Raw genomic sequence first — 21,989 nt, forward strand, 5'->3', positions numbered from 1 at the left:
TTGATTTTAAGACCTTCATGTGGCTTTCTTTTCCTTGGTTATTTTAGCAATGCCCAGAATTGTCTGTTGTCTCACTCAGTGCCTTCCCTCCCACCCCCCACCCAGGACAATAGTCCCTTGGAAGAGTTTCCGACAGGCCCTTCACGAAGTGCATCCCATCAGTTCCGGGCTCGAGGCCATGGCTCTGAAATCCACTATTGATCTGACCTGCAATGATTATATTTCAGTTTTTGAATTTGACATCTTCACAAGACTCTTTCAGGTAGGATACTAAAAACAGAAAACTAACAACTAGTTGTTGCTACTTTTCTGAAGAGAGAGCTCTTTAAAAAAGTAACATTTGAAAGTCTATTGTATAAAAGTATTTTTAGTCTAGAAATTATAAGCAAAAAAAAAAAAAAAACCCCACTGCCCTGTATTTCTATTTATTTATTTATTGGTAAAAATAACTATATGATCTGCTTTGTTCGCCTCATATTTATTATCTCCTTTTGTTAGTGAGTAGTCTTCTTTTGCATTGTCTTAATGGTTTTGGAATGTCCAGAAAATGGGTATAATGTGATCTATTTAATCAGTTTCCTGTTGCTGGACATTATGTGTTTCCAACTTTTTCTCCTATTGTATTGAAATTCTTGACTGTTAATATTGAGAGCTTCGAAAGAGCTCATTTATTTCTTTCCATAAAGATAATGTGCGTGTAGCCAAACTTGCATAAGCCTTTGTTTGCAACTTCTTAGTTGCATGTGTGGGTCCTGCTGTTTCTCTGATTCTTTTGTTTGTTGCTATTTAACCTCACTCCTGTCAGTAGAACTGCGTTAGAATGTCTTGAATTTCATTTTATGAAAAAAATCTTTCTGTAAGTGTATATTTGTTTTCTCTTAGTTTTTGTAAGCTCTTATCTCAACCGTGTTTCCCTCAGAGTGACAACATAATTCAAAATTTGTGAGAGTAAATGGAGAATTTATCATTGAGAATCAAGGTTGTTTGCCTTCTGTTTTTCATTGCTCTGAAGTTGGTTTTAGGTCTTGAGCCGAGTGGTCTGATTGAACTCTTGTTCCCTTAGCCGTGGTCCTCTTTGCTCAGGAACTGGAACAGTCTTGCTGTAACTCATCCCGGATACATGGCTTTCCTGACGTATGATGAAGTAAAAGCTCGGCTCCAGAAGTTCATTCACAAACCTGGAAGGTCAGTTCCTTGAAGCAAAGAGGTTTATCCTCCTATATCTTATTCTCTTGTGACCTTTGCCAGAAAGGAGGAAACACCATCTTGTGTTAGTTCCCCAGCGGCCACGTTTCTTTACTGGGATTGCTGTCCGTTCACCAGAGGAGTTGACGGATTCAGATCTTAGGGTTTGATAAATGCTTTCAAGCCACTTAAAAATTGAGCTTATGTGTTTCTTGCTTTTGCTCTGTAGTCATCGTGGAATCTATTATTGGTGGTCCTTTTGATTTTTGTCTCTGTCTCCGCTTCCACCCGAATACAAGTATGTAAAAGGTTCTGTTCCTCACCGTTCACAGTTACATTTTCCGGCTCAGCTGCACTCGTCTGGGTCAGTGGGCTATTGGGTACGTCACTGCTGACGGGAACATTCTCCAGACAATCCCACACAATAAACCTCTCTTCCAAGCCCTGATTGACGGCTTCAGGGAAGGCTTGTGAGTATCTACTGTTTGTCATCTGCTGGAGTCTAGGCACTTAGGGGTTGTGAAACTTGACCATCAGTGACTTTATTCCAGGGTTCTTTTGCAGTTTAAGATTCAAGGAGCGTCTTAACAGGTTATATTGTTTTGACCTCCAGGTTCTGGAGGACTTTTGTTTTTATTTAAAAGGAGTCATAGGGGTTGGCAAACTATGGCTCGAAGCTGTTGTTAGCTGTGAGGCTGGCTGTTGTGGTACAGCCCGCACCTAAGACAGGTTTTCCCTTTTCAAGTGTTACTTAAAAAACAACAACCAGAGAAGAATACATGACACAGACAGACTTACGTGGCTTGCAGAGCCAAAAATAGTTACCGTCTGGCCCTTTACTGAAAAAGTTGTCAGCCTCTCAGACGATAGAGCCTGGGGCATTGTGGCCTAGAGAAAGAGCTATCAGTGTTTGGGAATATCTTCTTGGAACTGTTCTGTTTTTGTTTTGGTTTGGTTTGGTTTGGTTTGGTTTGTTTTGAGAGAGAGAGAGAGAGAGAGAGAGAGAGCGCGCGCGCGCAAGTGGGGGAGAGGGGCAGAGGGAAGGAGAGAGAATCTTAAGCATGCTCCATGCTCAACGTGGAGGCCGATGTGGGGCTTGATCCCTCAACCCTGGGATCATGACCTGAGCCGAAATCAAGAGTCGGATGCTCAACCTGCTGAGCCACCCAGGCGCCCCTGTATGTTTTTTTGAAGTATTAGTAAGATACATCTTTGTACTTATGCAAAACTACCCTTTTAGAATGAGAGAATTGCTAGATAAAATTTGTCTGTCTTGGTAGCAGTTACAAATTAGCTTTAGTAAAACCCCGAGGCTGGTTACTCTTTTTACAGCTATCTGTTTCCAGATGGACGGAATCAGAATCCTGACCTGACAGGCTTGTGTGAACCAACTCCCCAAGACCACATCAAAGTGACCCAGGTGAATTTTGTTGTATGGTGTAACCATAGCTCTGGAGGCGAGCTTTTGTATGTACTTTACAGAACTGACAGTTCTATTGTATTAAGTGATTGAAACATTTACATTTATGTATTTTTATCCTTTTTTTAATGTTTATTTTTGAGAGAGACAGAGGGCAAGTGGGGGAGGGGCAGAGAGAGAGAGGGGGACACAGAATGTGAAACAGGCTCCAGGGTCCGAACTGTCAGCACCGCGCCCGACGTGGGGCTCGAACCCACGAACCTCAAGATCATGACCTGAGTGGAAGGCGGGTGTTTGAGCCACCCGGGCGCCCCAGAACATTTACATTTTAAACCATTGACTAGATTAGTGAATTTATGTGTGTGTGGTTTCTCTAAAGAACTTAAAATAAGACCGAGACCGAGTGCTTTTTTTCTCTCTTAACGAGAGACTATTGACCACTTTCGTACAAGCAAAATTTGTATAGAAAATAAGTCTTTAGTTTTTCTGTTGTTAGTATTTACGGTTACAATCGGTAACAGTACAGTTACAGTTCAACAAATATCTGAATGGGCTGAGTAATCTCTTTAATTTCTTTTTAATCAAAGGAACAATATGAATTATACTGTGAGATGGGCTCCACATTCCAACTGTGTAAAATATGTGCTGAAAATGATAAGGATGTAAAAATCGAGCCCTGTGGACACCTCATGTGCACGTCCTGTCTTACGTCCTGGCAGGTATGGATCCAAAGCATGCATTTCCCCAGCTGTGTAATCACTCTGAAGAATTGGGGATTGTGTATCCTTTACAGATAAAAAGGATGACCTGGCTTGTGGGGTAGGTTTTAAATTTTTGATTTCTTTTTTCGTCTCTAGGAAATGCATTTCCCAGTGGACAGATCTTGTCAGTACTTTGAGACGTGTCTGTTACCATCTCCTGTTTCCTCCGCAGGAATCAGAAGGCCAGGGCTGTCCTTTCTGCCGATGTGAAATTAAAGGTACTGAGCCCATTGTGGTAGATCCGTTTGACCCCAGAGGAAGTGGCAGCCTGCTGAGGCAAGGAGCCGAGGGAGCTCCCTCCCCAAATTATGATGACGATGACGACGAACGAGCCGATGATTCTCTCTTTATGATGAAGGAATTGGCTGGTGCCAAGGTAAGACTGCAGTGCAAGAGACTGTGACAAACTGCATGGTGAGTTGTGCTCTAAAGCGATAGATAGAGCGCCTGCTGACATCGATCTACAAGGGGTCACAGTAGCTTACGTTTACTGAGTATTTGTTATGTGAGAGATACCATGTTAAGCACTTCCCTTATTTTAACTCCTACAGTCCTATACTCATGTCTCCTCCGATAACCGAGGAGTAGATACTACTCCTCTCATTTAGCAGATGAAGAAACCAAGTCATGGCAAGGTTAAGGAATTTGCTGACAGTCACACTGCTAGTGAGTTGAACCGGGGTCTGTGGCCAGACATTCCGCCTTTAAGGCCCGTGCCCTGTGTCCTAGACTGGGCTTTACTCACGTAGCTTGTTGGAGAAAATGAGGGGAGTATAAAAAAATGGGACCCTATTTTGCTGCTGTGAGGAGAATGTGGTCTTCTTGCCTTCTTTCCTAATTAATGTCTTGGCATTAGAAGGTTAGATTGCGGGGGGGGGGGGGGGGGGGCGCGGGCGAGGCACTGTTAGTAACGAAATAAATGACAACTGGCGGTAGGAAGTATTATGTAGAAACTAAACAAACTGGAAAGGCCCTGGTAAAGAGAGAAAACATGAAGGCCGGGAAAGGATGGGATCAAATTCTGTAACATGAGTAGGTAGGGTAAAACAGATTTATTCACGAGTAAGAAGTAAGGCAGTCCTTGAAGATTTTAGCCAATATAGGGCAAACAAAAGCTTCTGATACGCTTTAGGTTCTCTAGTTTAGAGTGTTACAGATTCATGGGCAGCTTTCTTTCATATCATCCCCTTACTGCCTGGCACATAGTAGGTGCTCAATAAGTATCGAAAGAATGGGTTGATCTCTTAAATGATTGTATCCATTGTGTCTCCTCTGTGTTCTCCGTGCCACTGCCTTATTTCAGGCTGTCCTCCTTATCTCTTCTTCCTGCTTCCAGAACCGTTGGTCTACCGTGCAGACTTGACCACCTCATTCCTTTGCCTCATACTCTTACCACAGACTTCTCATTACTTAATGGGTTAAGCCATTCTCCTTTCTAGGCACTTTGCCCTTACAATCCTTTCTGCTTTACGTTTTATGGTCCAGCAAGGCCAAACCAGATGGTAAAAATCTCTCCATGCTTTTGTCTTGGTAGTTTCTATGTAATTTAGTGGAGATTTCATTTCCTAGGAAACCTTTCCAGACTGTTCCCTGCCTCCTCCACCCCTAGTTCACATGGATTTGCACACACATCTAGGTCTGGCCGGGTGTCTCTAGGACGCTGAATATGTCCGCCACAGAACTTACCACCTTGTAATATTTTATACATGTATTTCCTGGTATGTTATAAATTCCCAGAAAGCAAGAGCCATGTCTCATTTGTAATTTACTCCTCAAAATCGAGCACTTAGTAATTGTTTTGAATGTTTGGGAATTGAAACCGCTTCAGAACAGGATTGATAGATCTATCTATACTGTATCAATAATGGATAGTGGAGGAAATCTGGAGTGAGGTGTACATTTTTGGTTTTTTGAAGTGCACAGATTTTTTTTAAAGTTTTGGCCTCTTAAAACAGGCTCTTTGGTTCCACTTTAAGAGATTAATTTGGCCTCTGAAGCAGTTTTATATTCTTACATAAATTTCTGTGCGTTCATTCATGAAAATCTATTCGTAACTCCTGGAATATTAGGGAAGCTGAATAAAAGGATAAAGAGGTGAACTTTCATGGATGTCTTTATTTGAAATTAAAATTACCCCTTTATGAAATTTTATAGATGAGTAATACTGTGGAGAAATAGGCATCACATTCAGTGTTGATGTGGGTACAGATTAGCCCATCTTTTTGGAGGACAATTTGACATCTATCAAAATGTGTAATGTTTAAACTAGCCATTTCAGTTTTAGCGATTTATCCTGAATGGGACACCTGGGTGGCTCAGCCGGTTGAATGTCCGACTCTTGTATTCCGCTCAGGTCGTGATCCCAGGGTCGTGGGACCAAGCCCCACGTTGAGCTCTTTGCTCAGTGTGGAGCCTGCTTAAGATTCTTTCTCTTTCCTTCTCCCCTGCTTGCACGAGTGCTCTCTCTCTGTCTCTCAAATTTAAAAAAAAAAAAAAAAAAAACTCAGATAAGCACACAAAGATGTGGATGTAGTTATTCTTACGGCATTATCTGCAACAATGAAAAATCAAAATGAATTCACATGTCCAGCAGTAAGAAATTATGATACATCCATGTGCTTGTATTCTATGGCTGCTGTAACAAACGACTACAAATTTGGCAGCTGAAAACAACACAAACTATTGTTACAGTTTCCAAGAAGGTGGGAAGTGCAACACACTTGCCGTCAAGCTAAAATCAGGCTGTCAGCAGGTCTGTAGTTCTTTCTGTAGTCTCTAGGGAAAGATCCATTTCCTTTCTTATTTGGATTTGGCAGAGTGTAGTTCCTTGCCAGTTGTAGGATCAAGATCCCTGTGTCTTTGCCGGCTGTCAGCTCGTGCTCTTCCCGGCTTCCAGTGGTCAGCTGCATTCTTTGGATCCTGGACTCCTTTCCTCCTCCTCCTGCCTTATCTCTCAGAGGTTCTCTGCTTTTAAGGACTCTTGGGATTAGATGGGCCCATCCTGATAATCCAGGGTGATTCCCCCATCTCAAGATCCACACCCTTAATCATATCAGCAAAGTTCCTTTTACCAAGGAAAGTAAGGTATCCACAGTTGCTGGGTTTGAGGGTGCGCATGAGCATCTTCGGGCTGGGGGACAGGGAGTCCTCATTCTGGCTACCACAGTCCACATGATGGAATCCTCTGCAGAAGGAGTTCAGTTTACATACACTTCAGTGGAAAGCTGTCTCATGTATATATCTATATATAGATTTTAAAGTTTATTTATTTTGAGAGAGAAGGAGAGAATGTGAGCATGGAAGGGGCAGAGATAGAGAGAGAGAGAGAGAGAGAAAGAATCCCAAGCAGGTTCTTCGGTGTTATCACAGAGCCCCATACAAGGCTCCATCCCGTGAACTGTGAGATCGTGACCTGAGCCAAAACCAACCGAGCCACCCAGGCGCCCCTAATTATATTGTTTTAAAAATAACTATACTGTATATAGTGTCACCTTATTTTTGTTAAAAAAAAAAAAAATTGCTTGTAAAAAATTTTCTTAATGTGATCTGTATGAATGATTTTAAATTCATTTAAATAAAAGTATAAATAAAAAGTACACTGTAAAAATTCAAATCAAGAAAAAACAGCTTCGTGTATTATCAGTTGGCTATTCCATACTTTATTTATAGTCTTTCCTGTTTTAAAAAAGATTTTATTTTTAATTAATCTCTGCACCGAACATGGGGCTTGACCTCACGACCCTGCGATCAAGAGTTAGATCCACCAACTGAGCCAGGTACCTCAGTTTATGTAGTCTCTCTCTCTCTCTCTCTCTCTCTCTCTCTCTTTCTCTTTTTAATTTATTTTTGAGGAAGAGTGTGTGAGCAGGTGAAGGGCAGAGAGAGAGGGAAAGAGAGACAATCCCAGGCAGGCTCTGTGCTGTCATTGTGGAGCCTAGGTTGCGGCTTGAACTCAGGAACGGTGAGACCATGACCTGAGCCAAACCAAGAGTTGGATGCTTAACTGACTGAGCCACCCAAGCGCCCCCAATTTACGTAGTCTCTCCATGAACATTTTGTATTATTTCGAGACTTTTTATGCAGGCTGGTGTTCTTTTGCAAGTCTGTCTGTATGATAAATTTCAAGCGGTGGGATTGCCGAATGAAAGTGAAAGTACATTTAGACTCTTTGATGGAGGAAAAGATACAGTTAGGGGAGAGGCACAGGGGAGTTTCACAGAGACAGTGCTGTTGCATTTCCTAGATGTACTTACGTAGGTGTTTATTATTCTTTGCATTTGTATGAATAAAATATTTTATGAAAATATTTAATTTTTTTTGTATAGATACTAAAATTTATCCCCGGTTTTTTTTGTTGTAAAATCGCTCCCAAAGGTAAATGAGACTAGGAGAGTGCCTGTTTCATCATGCCCTGGGTAGCTGCTGTTTTTTGTTGCTGTTTTATTTTGATTCATTTTTAATACAGTGGATCTACTTACTACAAAATCCAAATGATAAATGCGTGTGGATTTTCTGGTAAGTGTAAAAGAATTGCTAGAAGGCTGACAGAAACCTTGGCTCCCTGCCTCCACCGCCCTCCCTTCAGCTCCTCTGTGTGCCCACTCAGATTTGTTAGTCCTTGAACCCTTCATACCATCTACTTACGCTACTTTCTTTTGCCTCCTCAGTAGTAGTCTCTGTTCACTTCAGGTGTTGTAGCAAAGGGTTTATTGTCTCCCTCCTTCCTCCACCATATCTCCCTATTACATTTGAGTGGTTTGGGGCCAAATCACTATTCGGTCTGTAAGGATTTTGCTCCCTGACTCTCCAAGTAATACGCTACGATGCAGTTGCTGTTGTTTTCTCATACGACCTTCTGCTCTTCTTGGGATAATCGCTTTATTTTTATTTCCTTAGTTTTCCGTCTGTACCTGTCACTGCCGAGGCTTACCAAGCTGTCCGATAGCCTCTTACTTCTCTGAATACAGTACATAGTATGTAATATAGTGTAGGACCATATGAGAGTCTTTCACGTTCCAGCCCCAGCCTGGACTTTCTGGGGGTGCTGCGACCCAGCCCCTGGAGCCTTCCTCTCACCCCCGTGAAACCTCCCTGTCTCTCCTTTCTGTGGAAGTGCCTGTGAAACACGTCTCCCATGTTCCCTCTTTCTTGCTTTACTTCCTTGTTTGGGTGGAGTATCTCTTCCAAAAGGTGAGAGGTAAAATTTTTGAGACGTTTGACACCTTACAGTGTCTTTGTTCAACCTTCAGACGGACTGGTTACAGAATAGGTTGAAAAAGACTCAACTCTCAATGGTTACGGCTTCACTTCGCTCATGGGTTCTAGTTTGCTACTTGGTGTCCCCTTTTCCTGTCCCCAAGAAACTTTTAGGTTATTTTCCTTATCCTTAATTCCTTGAAAATGTAAGGGCCTTTTTGGTTTATTTATTTGCTTGTTTGTTGTGGGTTTTTTCCTTCATTGGGCTAACTGTGCAGTAAAACTTTCCTATGGATATTCGTGTCCGTTAGGTCTCAGAAACATTCTTGTTTCATTTCTCTGATAATTTCTCCCCTGTGTTTTTCTCCTTTTCTGGAACTTTCATATATGTTGAGATAAAAGAACACTGCAAGGATCAGTTGTGATGGTGAGACATGAATTAAAGAGTATGATTAGCTCAACCTCTGCACTTCAGGAATGAGAACGAGGATAGATGTCGAGAGGGGTTGAAATAGGCTGGCTCAGCCGGTGCAACGAGCGACTCTTGGGGTTGTGAGTTCAAGCCCCATGTGGGGTATAGAGATCACTTAAAAATAAATCTTCAAGGCAGAGAGGGCCTTTCAGATTGGGAAACAACTTGAACAAAGGTGAGGAGGTAGGAATTCCTGAGCTGAGACACTGGGAAAGTGAGTTAGTGTTGGATGGTGTTTTGAGCGACTGCATATTGAAGGATGGCTAAGCTGGTAACGGTGAGCAAAAGGATTTGGCGAGATAAGAAACCAGAAGTTGGGAGAATTGCTAGAAGCTGGCTTTGATAAATCGGGTCTGGGATTGGTGAGCAGAACGAAAAGGCACATAAAGATACGAGACTCTTCCATGGAGAAATCCGGTACAGCGACTGGCTAGAAACTAATGGAGAAGTGAGAATTAGCCTGACTAACAACTTCTCACTTTAACCCTTGAGGTGCCTGGCTGCTCCAGCTGCATCGCTCATGCACCACTGAGTCAGAGCCGGAGCCCCGTTTCCTTAGGCATGAGTACGGCCGCTAGCTGATGATGAGGGCTTTCTTTGCCCTCGTTTACAAACCACTTAGCATTAATGGCAGGACTAAGGGTGTGAACGTGTTTTTTGTTTTTTGTTTTTGTCATTTTACGTAAGTGCTTGTAATACATATTTACCCATATTCCATCTGTATTGCTTCCTGGAAGGGAACACAAATGCCAAGTAGCATTTTGTATGAATTATGCATCTCTTTTGATCGCTTACCTGGAAACGCTTATCAGCTACTCGGTCACCCTGCATAGGCACAGACATGTATTGCTTCGTCCAGTTTGGCACCTCATATTTTAAGAACACAGATTGACAGAAAATATTAATCCCTTTGAATTGCTGAATTGAAATAACTTGTTTCTTCAGAAGGACGCAAGATGCTTTTTAGCAATCCTGTTGGTTGTTTTCCTCCTCTTAAAACACCTTTATTTATTTATTTATTTATTTATGTATTTATTTATTTATTTATTTATTTCTATCATAACAACCCATGGAGAATTTATCATCTTTGATCTCTTTCATTGTCCTGTGCCCTTAAATGTTTTTTTTCCCAGGTGACTTGTTGAAAGGTTAACGTCTGCTCCTTTCTTTTTTATATGGGCTCGTATTTGTAACCTTGAAAAGATTTTTTTCTCTCCAGGTGAAGATGTGGAAAATTGTAACACTTGTTTTCGGATGCAAACTAGGAAGCTTTTTGTAGCACAGCCATTTTTAGATCCTTGCCTGTAACTTGCATCTGTATGGTGTTTCTGTGATTGAGAGCGCCCTCTTATGGTGACACAGAACTAATTCAGGAAGTCTGAGCCATTGGCAGTTCTAGTCAGTGTTCATCTAGCACTTGCTGTCTACAGCTTTCGGAGGAGTTGAAACATGCCACTCCCTCAAAACAAGAATAACCTATTAGGAAATTTTATTTGTGTCAGGTGGAACGGCCTCCCTCTCCATTTTCAGTGGCCCCGCAAGCCTCCCTTCCCCGGTGCCACCGCGACTTGACCTTCTGCAACAGCGGGTGTCTATTCCTTCCAGTGCTTCTGGGCTTGGAAGTGCTTCTAAGGTAAGACATTATCCGTTTCTACGGTTTCTGATTCGTTGTTGTGGATTAGTGGGCTTTGTGTGTGTGTGGTGGTGGTTGTTGGGTGTTTTGTTGTTGTTTTTGATTAGTGGGTTTTGATTGATTTGCTTTCATCCTGCGTCCACAGGCAGCTTCTGGCTCCCTTCATAAGGACAAACCGTTACCGATACCTCCCACACTTCGAGATCTTCCACCACCGCCCCCTCCAGACCGGCCATACTCTGTTGGAGCAGAAAGCCGGCCTCAGAGACGCCCCTTGCCTTGCACACCAGGCGACTGTCCGTCCAGGGACAAACTGCCCCCTGTTCCCTCTAGCCGCCTTGGGGAATCGTGGCTGCCTCGGCCGATCCCCAAAGTACCAGTGGTCGCTCCAAACGCTAGTGACCCCTGGACAGGTAGAGAATTAACCAACCGGCACTCACTTCCATTTTCATTGCCCTCACAAATGGAGCCCAGAACAGATGTGCCTAGGCTTGGAAGCACATTCAGTGTGGATACCTCCGTGGTGAGTCCTGCTTTTGAAATTATTTAGCCTGTTAACAAATATTTGTGGATGGCATTTCATGGGTCGCACTTTTGTCTAGGACTCAGAAATAATAAAACGTAATCCCTACCCTCAGAAGTATATATACCCTCAAGAAGTGTATTAATAGATCAGATAAGGCATGTTTGTAAATACTGCAATATGTATGTGGGTGCGTGCGTATGTGTGTATATATGTAGGTATGGCTGGATTCGTGTAGTGTAAATAGAAAACACTTCAGTTTTGGAGAAAGGAGAGGTTATTTCCAAATAGAGCAATCATGAGGGCTTTATGGAACGAATGGCATCTGAATTTGAAGTGTTCTTTCCCAAGTGGATAGTTTTAAGGTCAGAGCCACAGTGACACAAATGCTTGAGGTGTGTTGTGGGATAAGAAGTAGGTGAATATGAGTGGAGCAGAAGGTTTGTGTATCGGAGTGGGGAAAAGGTCATGAAAGGAGCGTTAATACTAGATTAGAGGACCTTGAAAATCCCATCAAGGCCAAAAGAATTTGAATTTATTTGGTGGGAAATGAGCATCTGAAGGTTTTAAATCAGTGGAGGGACATGAGCAAAATGATGGTTTCAAGAGGTACATGTAGTAGCACTATGTCAAATAGATTGCTAAAAGGATAGATTGAAAAAAGGCTAGTAGTTCATTGAATAAGCATGAGAAAGGGGTCCAGACCTGGGCGTGGGGAGGTGTATCTGTTTTTTGGGGGTTCGTTTATGTATGTACTCAACAAGAAATCTTACTCTTAGAAAGTTTACATTCTGGTGGAGTGAAGACAAAATAAACTCGGTAAGTTAATGAAACACAGGATGTTGGGTGCTGATGAGTGCTGTGGAGGAAAACAGCTCAAAACGGGGTTGTAGGGATAGCTGGAGTCGGGCTGAGGGGTACGTGGAGGGATGGGGTACAGTTCTGAGCAAAGACCTGGAGGCCGCTGTGCTGATTCTCAGGGAGACCATTCCAGGATGGAGGGGAAGCCAGCGAGTTTGGGAGAGTCTGTGAGGAATCACAAAGGGGCTTATCGAGCTCTGATGCTAAGTAAGCAAGAGAGAGAATGGTCTAGTGCACATTTCATTACCCCGTGTTCTCTTGTATCTGCGAGCGGTGTTATTTCTTGTGTGCTGTACGGATAGTTGAAGGTTAATTAGCAGCATAACTAAATAGTAATGCTGGCAGTCTCCTCCAGACAAAGAAAAAGAGAGAATGGTCTGTGAGTAGTGAAGCTGAGGAATGCTGTGGCCCTTGAATGAACTGCACATTTCTCGGTTGCAAGAGAAGGAGGAGAGTGGCTTACATTTAAGTGGCATCTGTGTGATAGGCAGTCTAATTAGAATAAATTAGACTGGACTTTCTGGTGGCATCATTGTAGACAGAGGTGCAGATATTTAAAATTAGAAATGGTATTTGTGGAGACAGCCAGTTTCCTCAAATCTAGAATTGAAACAATAACCCCCATCTCCTTGGCTCTTTTTAGATCTCTGTCTTCCTAACCCTTACATTTACACTTTCTTCAGAGCCTGAAAGCAGTCCTACTTTTGGTGGGATGCAATAACCCGTAAGCACAGCGTTGAGAGTGAGGTCTGTGTCTGTGTTACTGTTCTTGTTATTTTGAATAAGTTAAATAAATAAGAGGAGATACTGAGCTGTGTTAAGAAGGTTCTTTTTCACCACTTTTCTTTCCAGAATATGAATAACAGCCCATTAGCAGGTTCAGAGTTTGAGCACCCCAAAATCAAACCTTCTGCGTCTGCCAGTGCCATTTATTCTCTCGCTGCCAGGTAAGTACTAAAGCTGTATTTCAATTTTTTTTTTTTTAAACATTTACTTATTTTTGAGGGAGAAAGAGAGAGAGAGAGAATGAACACACAACGGGGGAAGGGCAGAGAGAGACTGAGACACAGAATCCAAAGCAGGCACCAGACTCTGAGCTGTCAGCACTGAGCCTGATGTGGGGCTCGAACTGTGAGCTCATGACCTGAGCTGAAGTTGGATACTTAACAGACTGAGCCACCGAGGTGCCCCTAAAGCTGTATTTCACCGTGGAGTTGGTACTGTTAAAACAGCTCACTCACGGAATTTAGAAAACCCACAGGAGTGTAAAGAAAATAAAAATTGATCTGTATTTGTATCAATTCAGAATTATTATATTTTCTGTTTTGGACTAATGTTTTTTCTGTGTGCATGTTCTCTGTCTTATTGGGCTTAACAATTTTACTCGTCTTCTTAAAGAAGCAGTTCTGGTTTTGTTGACTTTTGTAAAAACAATTCTTTTCTTAATTCTTATCATTTTTCATTTTAATTCTTAATTCTGCGGTGTCTTCTTTTTGTGTGTGTGGCAAAAAAACACATGAACTGTACCATCTTGTTTATAAGCGTACAGCTCAGCAGTATTAAATACATTCGCTGTATTAAGTACATTATCAGTATTAAATATTAAATTAGTATTAACTACATTCACAACCATCACAACCATCCATGCTCGTAACTCTTCATCTCGTAAAACGGAAACTCTGTACCTGGTAAATAGTAGCTCCCCATCCTTCCCTCCCACAGCCCCTTGCAGCCACCGTTATACTTTATGATTTTGACCAGTCTACCACCTATATAAGTGCAGCCATGCAGTATTTGTCTTTTTGTGGTTTAACTCACTTATCATAATGTCCTCATTCATGTTGTACAGTATTGCACAATTTCCTTCGTCTTTAAGGCTGAATAATATTCCCGTTGTATGCAGTACCCACCCCACCCTGTGCCTTATCTGTAGGGGGTGCATTTCAAGACCCTCAGTGAATGCCTGAAACCAAGGATAGTACCGAAACGTGTGTATGCTATGTTTTTTCTCTCCATACATACATGATGAAGTTTGATTTATAAATTAGGCACAGTAAGAGATTATCGACAATAACTAATCATAAACCAGGACAATGATAACAGTATGCTATGATACAAGTGCGTGACTGTGGTCTTTCTCTGAATACTGTACTGTAGTCACACTTCTTGGGGTGATGTGAGATGGTAAAATGCCCATGTGACGAGATGAAGTGAGGTGAGCGACGTAGGCACCGTGACATAGTGTTAGGCCCCTATTGACCTTCTGATGGTACATCAGGAGGAGGATCATCTGCTTCCAGACCGCAATTGACTGGGGAAGTAAAACCACAGAAAATAAAATTGCAGATAAAGGGTGACTGCTGGGCCACATTTTGCCTATCCGTTCATCGGTGGATGGACACTTGGATCGCTTCCACGTTTCAGCAGTTTGCGAAGAGTTTGCCGTGAGCGTGGGTGAACAAGTACCCCCCAGGACCCTGCTTCCAGTTCTTGTGAATGTATACCCAGAAGTCGTATTCCTGGATCATAGGATAATTCTGTCTTTAATTTTTTTGAGACCCTGTTACACCATTTCCTGCAGCAGCTATTGTACCATTTTATATCCCCACCAACAGTGCACAAGGATTCCCGTTTCTCCACATTCTTGCCAACACCTGGTATTTTGGGGGTTTTTTGATGGTAGTCATTCTAATGAGGTGGTGTCATAGTTTTGATTTGCATTTCCCTAATGATTAGTGATATTGAGCATCTTTTGATGTGTTTATTGGTCATTCACATATCCTCTTTGGAAAAACGTCTATTTAAGACATTCGATCATTTTTAATTTTTTATTTATTAAAAAAAAATTTTTTTTAACGTTTATTTATTTTTGAGACCGAGAGAGACAGAGCGTGAACAGGGGAGGGGCAGAGAGAGAGGGAGACACAGAATCCGAAGCAGGCTCCAGGCTCTGAGCTGTCAGCACAGAGCCCGACGCGGGGCTCGAACTCACGGACTGTGAGATCATGACCTGAGCCGAAGTCGGACGCTTAACCGACTGAGCCACCCAGGCGCCCCGACTCGTTTGTAATTTTTTAAATTTTGTTTATTTATTTTGAGAAAGAGAGAGCCCAAGCAGGAGAAGGGGGAGAGAGAAGGAATCCCAGGCTCCTTGTGCTTGACGGCACAGGAGCTCGAGACGGCACAAGAACTGTGAGATCTTGTCGTGAGCTGAAACCATCTGAGCCACCCAGGCACCTGCCTGTTTTTTAATTGGATTGTTTGTTCTTTCATTGTTGTCGTTGGGTTTTATAAGTTCTCTCTATATCCTGAATGTTAATCCTTTATCAGATGTGATTTGTGAGTAATTCCCTTCCATTCTGTGGGTTGCTATTTTATGGTGGATCGTTTTTCGATGCATAAAATATTTTAACATTTTTATGAAGTAGGGCATCCAGCTGGCTCAGTCGGTGGAGCATGTGACTCTTGATTTCAGAGTTGTAGGTTCGACCCCCATGTTGGGTGTAGAAATCACTTAAAAAAAAAATTGGTTGGGTGGGGGATGGTGTCTGGGTAGCTCAGTCAGTTAAGCATCCAACTTAGCTCAGGTCATGATCTCATGATTTGTGACTTCGAGCCCTGCCTCGGGCTCTGTGTCTGGAGCCTGCTTCAGATCCTGTCTCCCTCTCTTTCTCTGCCCCTCCCCTTCTCAGCTCTGTCTCTCAAAACAAATAAATTTGTTAAAAAAAAAAAAAAAGAAAGAAATTCAAAAGTACAGTTACAAACCATTGCTTTCTTTCAGCATTTTAAAAATATCCCATTGTTTCTGTTGGAACATTAGCTCTCAGGCTAATGTTGCTTCTTTACAGGTAGTGTTTCTTTGCATGACTCCTTAAGACCTCTTTGTCTTTGGATGCCAGTGCTGTTACTATAATACTTCTAAATAGTTTTCTTTATTCTTCTTAAGGTTTGTAGAGCTTATTGATTTTGTGATTTCACGTTTTAAAACCTGTTTTAGAAAATTTCAAGCCACTCTTTCTTAAAATAGACTGAGCACTGCCATCTCCTTCCCTTCTCCTTCTGTGACCACAGTTACCTGAATGTCCCTCCTTTTGACCGTGCCTCACACAGCTCTTAGGCTCTCTGCTGTTTTCCTTTCCTCTCTTTACTTTGATCTCAATAGTTTCTACTCTATTCCGGTTTCCTGATCTTCTCTTTCACAGTTTCTAACCTGCCCTGAATCCATCTGTTCAGTTTGTATTTTCAGATACTGTGTTTTAAGGTTCTGGAATTTCCACGTGATTTTTATTTTTATTTTTATTTTTAAAAAATTTTTTTTAACGTTTTATTTATTTTTGAGACAGAGACAGAGCATGAATAGGGGAGGGTCAGAGAGAGAGGGAGACGCAGAATCCGAAACAGGCTCCAGGCTCTGAGCTGTCGGCACAGAGCCCGACGTGGGGCTCGAACTCACGGACCGTGAGATCATGACCTGAGCCGAAGTCGGACACTTAACCGACTGAGCCACCCCGGTGCCCCTCCACGTGATTTTTAAAAATGTATAGATTCTAATTTTCTAATAAAATTCTCCATTCGTTTTTGTTACTGAGCACGTGAAGAGTAATCTTTCAAAGGTCATATCTGTTAACTCCAGCTTTGTCTCTCCAGGTTAGTGAGATAACCAAAGTATCAGTTGAGCCCTTCAGTTACTACCGTCTGCTCAGTTTCTCAGAATCTGCTGGCCTCTAGACACAGTTCAGAGGTTAGCTGCAGCTCCAGGGAAAACTGTAGCAGGATTTCAGACTACTTCTCCCCTATGCCTTTCTCTGGGATTTTTGGCCTCCCATGTCTTGGCCATCATGGAACCCCAAATTTCTAGTCCCTTTCTCCCTAGCCTGTTGAAACTGCCTTCACGTCTCAAGTTCAGAACCCCTGTATAGAGCTGGCTTTAAGGTATTCTGAGTCTTGGCCCCTTGAGTCTTGGCTGCCAGGCCGCTGTCCAGTGCATCCTTTCGTTTGTATTTCATCCTGCCTGTATAGCTGTTTCAGGCAGTTAGATGATGTTTGCGACTGGTCGTGTCTGTAGACATGTAAAATGTACGTATGTTTTAAATCAAGGTATGGTTTTAAAGTCTCCCTTTTCTTCACCTTAGCCTTTTATTTTGGGCATTTCTCCCTATCATTAAAAAAGTTCTTTAACAATCCAGTGTGTATAGCAGCATTATTAACAGTAGCCAAACTAGGAAGAGAGCCTAAATGTCCATCACCTGATGAATGGATAAAGAAGATGTGGTAGTACATATACAATGGAATACTACTCAGCCATCAAAAAGAATGAAATCTTGCCATTTGCAACAATGTGGATGGAGCTAGAATGTATTATGCTAAGCAAGATAAGCCAATCAGAAAGACAAATACCATATGATTTCACTTACATGTGGAATTTAAGAAACAAAGCAGGTGAACATATGGAAGGGGGAGGTAAGAAGAGAGGGAAACAAACCACAAGAGACTCTTAACGATAGAGAACAAACTGAGGATTGATGGAGGGAGGTGGGTGGCAGATGGGCTAGATGTGCAATGGGCATTAAAAAGGGCACTTGTGATGAGCATTGCATGTTGCATGTAAGTGATGAATCACTGAATTCTCCTGAAACCAGTATTGCAACATATGTTAACTAAAATTAAAAAAAAAAAAAGGGTTTTCAAAATAGTCACTTTTAATGGTTATATAGTATCATATAACATTACATATTTAACCATTGCCCTGTTGGATATTTATTTTGTATAAAACCTCTTACCATAATAAATTTGCTTCATTGAACATCTTCACATAACCAGAGATACATCCAAAGTAGAATTACCAGGACAAGAGATTGTGAGTGTTTTGATGTATTGCCAAGATACTTAATGAGGAAGGAAGTGCAGTTGTATACTTTTATTAACATCATCAACAAAAAGATTCTAATAATTTAAAAAGCTTTTGCTTGCACCTTTAATGATCTTTTTCTCTCTATGGAAGTAATATGCTAAAGAATATTTAGAAAATAGAGATACGTGACACTGAAGAAATGAAAGTTATCCATAATCTTAACACCTAGGTTCAGACAGTGGTTAGCAATTTGAATATCTTCATTGCCATTCTATGTGGGTATGGAATCCTGTTGTGCATGCGTTTTTTCACTAGGAGGATCTTGAACGTCCTAGGACATCATAATATAGTCTCCTACTACAATGATTTTCAGGTTATTGCAAATGATTACAAAGCAGCAGAACTGGCTTAATGGGAACCTTAGTAGGTAAAGTAGATAAGAACAGACTGACTGTGGTAGAAGGAAGTAGGCCTCTGAGGCTTCTGCTTGGAACCTCTAAGGCACTGAGGGACCCGGTTGGCTTCAGGTATATTGCTGCGTATGTGGTTCCAAAGTTACTTTATTCAGTACATTCTTATTTGACCGGTTAGCACCTATTTTTTCAGTATCATAAATAATGCTCTAGTGAGTATTCTTGATTATTTCCTTAGGGAAAATTCTTAGAAATGGAATTTCTGAGCCCGTGTGTATGCCTGTTTGGTTAAATATTTTTGCTGAATTACACTCTAGAAAAATTGTACCAATGTCTCATTTCTGAAACTATTTGAAAGTACCATTTCCCTGTATCTTCACTAATACTTGACATTTTTTCTTAATCTTGATGGGTTTTTCCCATCAACAACTTGTTATGAAAAATTTCAAGCATAGAGTCAGGGTGACAGATTTTTACAGTGAACAGCCATACATTCCCCACCCGGGCTCTATTAACATTTTCTTATGCTCACTTACACTTTGTTTTTTTTTGTTTTTTTTTTTTTTTAATTTACATCCAAGTTAGCATATAGTGCAACAGTAATTTCAGGAGTAGATTCCTTAATGCCCCTTACCCATTTAGCCCATCCCCCCACCCAAAATCCCTCTAGCAGCCCTGTTTGTTCTCTGTATTTAAAAGTCTCTTATGTTTTGTCCGCCTCCCTGTTTTTATATTACTTTTGCTTCCCGTCCCTTATGTTCATCTGTTTTGTATCTTAACTTACTCATATGAGTGAAGTCATATATTTGTCTTTCTCTTGCGAATTACACTTAGCATAATACCCTTTAGTTCCGTGTACTTTTTGTTTTTAAATCATCTCTGCACCCAGCGTGAGGCTCAAACCTACAATTCTGAGATTAAGAGTTACACGCTGCAACAATTGAGCCAGCCAGGCACCCCTCTATATACTTCTGTCCCTATCCATCTGTCAGTCTGTCTGACTTCTTGGGCACGTTTCATAGCAAATTGTAGATACTAATATGCTTCCACCCCAAAACTTCAGCATGCGGAACACAAAGTAATACGTAGACATAAGAAAAACCTGCAGTTAGATTATAGGGACTGTCACTCTGTCTTAGGTTTCTGTAACATTTAAGTGTTTTATAATAAGCAGCTATTGCTTTTATAGTTGGGAAAAAGAAACATGGAGTAAATACAGACAAATCCAGTAGATGCTCCTTATCGAGTGTCAGGATGTGCAAAAAAAGTACAAAGAGGAAGGGAGGAGATACACTCTTTAACTCACGTTCCCGGCAGCAGTTGTGTGTATGTGTGTGTGCTTGTGCACATGTGCATGTGTCTTGTTTTGTTGATTTTTTTCCCCTGGTTTTGTCAAGTTTCTTGGGTGGGGGGAGGGAGCAGGAGAAGTTTTGATTCCAGAGCTGCTAGGTGAGAGCTTCGGGTGGAACGGCAAGATCCCCAAAGCAGGAGTCAGAAGATGGGAGATGCCATCTCAGAATTGATGCTAACCTACCACTTGATCTCTCTTTATGTCAGATTTTTGTTTTCTAAAACGAAGAGAAAAGTGATTAAAGTAGGAGATAACCTATGAGGAAGCTTTCAACAAGCTGTATTAGTCTTTGAAACCATAGGTAGATGTTAAGAATTAGCATCTGGCATAGGTTCCTAGCATATTGTCAGAAGGCCACAGCTGCTGCTCGCTTCGTGCCTGGTGAGGGAAAAACCGGCACGCCAGCTCTTGGGCTGGGACCCCAGTTTATTTGGGGACTGAGACGAACTGGCTTCAAGCACTGTTCCCGTGTAGCCCATCTCAGACAACATAGCTGTGTCTGTGGTCAGCTGAAAGCAAAACTTGAAGTTAGTGTGTTTTGTAATAATGAACCTGTCTCGACCAGGAGAAGTCACAGTTCCCTAGGTGGCATGTGTTTTTCCGTCAGAAGTGAGTTGCGGTCTGTCTCGAAGACTCTCATTTCACACTTGCACGTTTTGCAGCTTGTTTATCGTTTTCATTTTCTTTTTCTGTCTTCTTCCTCTCCCAGGCCTCTTCCTGTGCCAAAGCTGCCCCCCGGGGAGCAGGGTGAAAGTGAGGAGGACACGGAGTATATGACCCCCTCCTCCAGGCCTCTAGGACTTCCGAAACCGGATGGGAAATGGCCTTTGGACACAACCCAGAGTTCACGGTACGTTCACGATAGTCTTCTGGGAATTAAGTTGACACCACTCACCTGCCTAGCTGCTCCCTATGTGATGTTATCCGGCCAGAATGAAAGCAGAAAGACGTGTGGAGCCTACATACCCCAGCGTTTGGCCCCTCGCACCTAGAAGCAATTCCACTTAGGCTTCCTCACTGTCACAGTGGTTACAAAACCACACGTCCATTGTGCATCGTAAGAGTCGATCTTGTGCCATTTATTAGTGATCCTGGCAAAAGGAAAATGCTATCTTGATAGACTCAGGGTCTAGGATAGTTAAGAATAGACCAGGCTTAATAAGTTTGCAGATAACAGAGTTCTATTTCTGAAGATCATATGCCACTTTCCTTCTGGTTCAGAGCGTGTGATTGTGACCAGCAGATTGATAGCTGTACATATGAAGCAATGTATAATATTCAGTCCCAGGCGGCACCGGCTGTCACAGAGAGCAGCACCTTTGGTGAGTAGCCATTCTGCTACTTTGAAAATCATTGATGTGCCATTGGAATGAGCCTGTCATACTTCGCTATTTGAGACAGCTTGATTCTAGGCAGAAACTTCTTTTAAATGATCTTCTTGGCAAAATATCTTTGATCCAGGGGCAGTAGAACCGTCTCCTCTGTTTTATTTCCTGTTCACGCAACTAGTTCCCTTTGTACTTTTTCATCCTTCCAGGGCCTAGAGACATTTGGGTTCTGTGGCCTGGGCCCACAATGCTGGCAGCTCCCTTTTATTTCCTTTGCTTTTTAGCATTGATGAAATTCTTTTGTGTGTGGGTGGTGAATACTCAATTCCCATATCAACTAGCTTACCAAGTTGAAAGTTCAAGAAGGCAGCACACACAGGCCCTTTGGCTGGTCTTGCGAGGTGAAACGCCAGTAGAAATGTTGAATGAATGCTATAAAATGACACTTGAGTCTTTGGCTTCAGTGGCTGTTAACCCTGACAAGGGTAGCCTTTACCACGTTCGGGAGAGCAGGGCCGCAGTGTCGGTGCAGATTGCGTTTTCTCTGTTCTTTTGTCTCCACCCGCGGGGCCTGCCATGGCGGTCAGGCCCAGGGTAGACCATTGGTAGCTTGCGTGCTGGCCATGTGTGAACGAACGAGCTGCGTTAGAAGACGGGGTGTGTGTGTGAGACGCAGAAGATAACCGCACAAACCGTTCTCTAGGTGAAGGGAATCTGGCCCCGGCCCACGCCAGCACCGGACCCGAGGAGTCTGAAAACGAGGAGGATGGCTATGACGTCCCCAAGCCGCCTGTGCCGGCAGTGCTGGCCCGGCGGACTCTGTCCGACATCTCTAACGCCAGCTCTTCGTTCGGCTGGTTGTCTCTGGAAGGCGACCCCACCGCAAGTGAGTCTCCAGGCCGGCCTGGGTTTGTGCTGAATGGCTGTGTGGCTCCCGGTTTGTATTGCAACAGAGGTGACTGCCTGGTGACAGTGCTTTTGTCACCAGATGTTAA

The 21,989-nt window shown here is 42.4% G+C and overlaps 1 protein-coding gene and 1 non-coding gene across 2 annotated transcripts in view; both read left to right on the forward strand.

Moving 5' to 3' along the window:
- Positions 1-21,989, forward strand: part of CBL (Cbl proto-oncogene) — an 83,974-nt gene that overhangs the window by 52,900 nt on the left and 9,085 nt on the right. Inside the window, 13 exon segments of the mRNA XM_042958743.1 lie at positions 106-262; positions 1,064-1,185; positions 1,518-1,655; positions 2,518-2,605; positions 3,193-3,324; positions 3,539-3,742; positions 10,537-10,582; positions 10,585-10,667; positions 10,813-11,190; positions 12,904-12,998; positions 20,376-20,516; positions 20,888-20,988; positions 21,698-21,880. Of these exon segments, the coding sequence (XP_042814677.1) occupies positions 106-262; positions 1,064-1,185; positions 1,518-1,655; positions 2,518-2,605; positions 3,193-3,324; positions 3,539-3,742; positions 10,537-10,582; positions 10,585-10,667; positions 10,813-11,190; positions 12,904-12,998; positions 20,376-20,516; positions 20,888-20,988; positions 21,698-21,880 (1,868 nt within the window).
- Positions 12,283-12,412, forward strand: LOC122231612. The gene has a single exon (XR_006208869.1). It is a non-coding gene; the product is annotated as a small nucleolar RNA SNORA19 (small nucleolar RNA).

This window comes from Panthera tigris, chromosome D1 (genome assembly GCF_018350195.1).
Source record: "Panthera tigris isolate Pti1 chromosome D1, P.tigris_Pti1_mat1.1, whole genome shotgun sequence".
In the NCBI taxonomy this organism is placed as follows: Eukaryota; Metazoa; Chordata; class Mammalia; order Carnivora; family Felidae; genus Panthera; species Panthera tigris.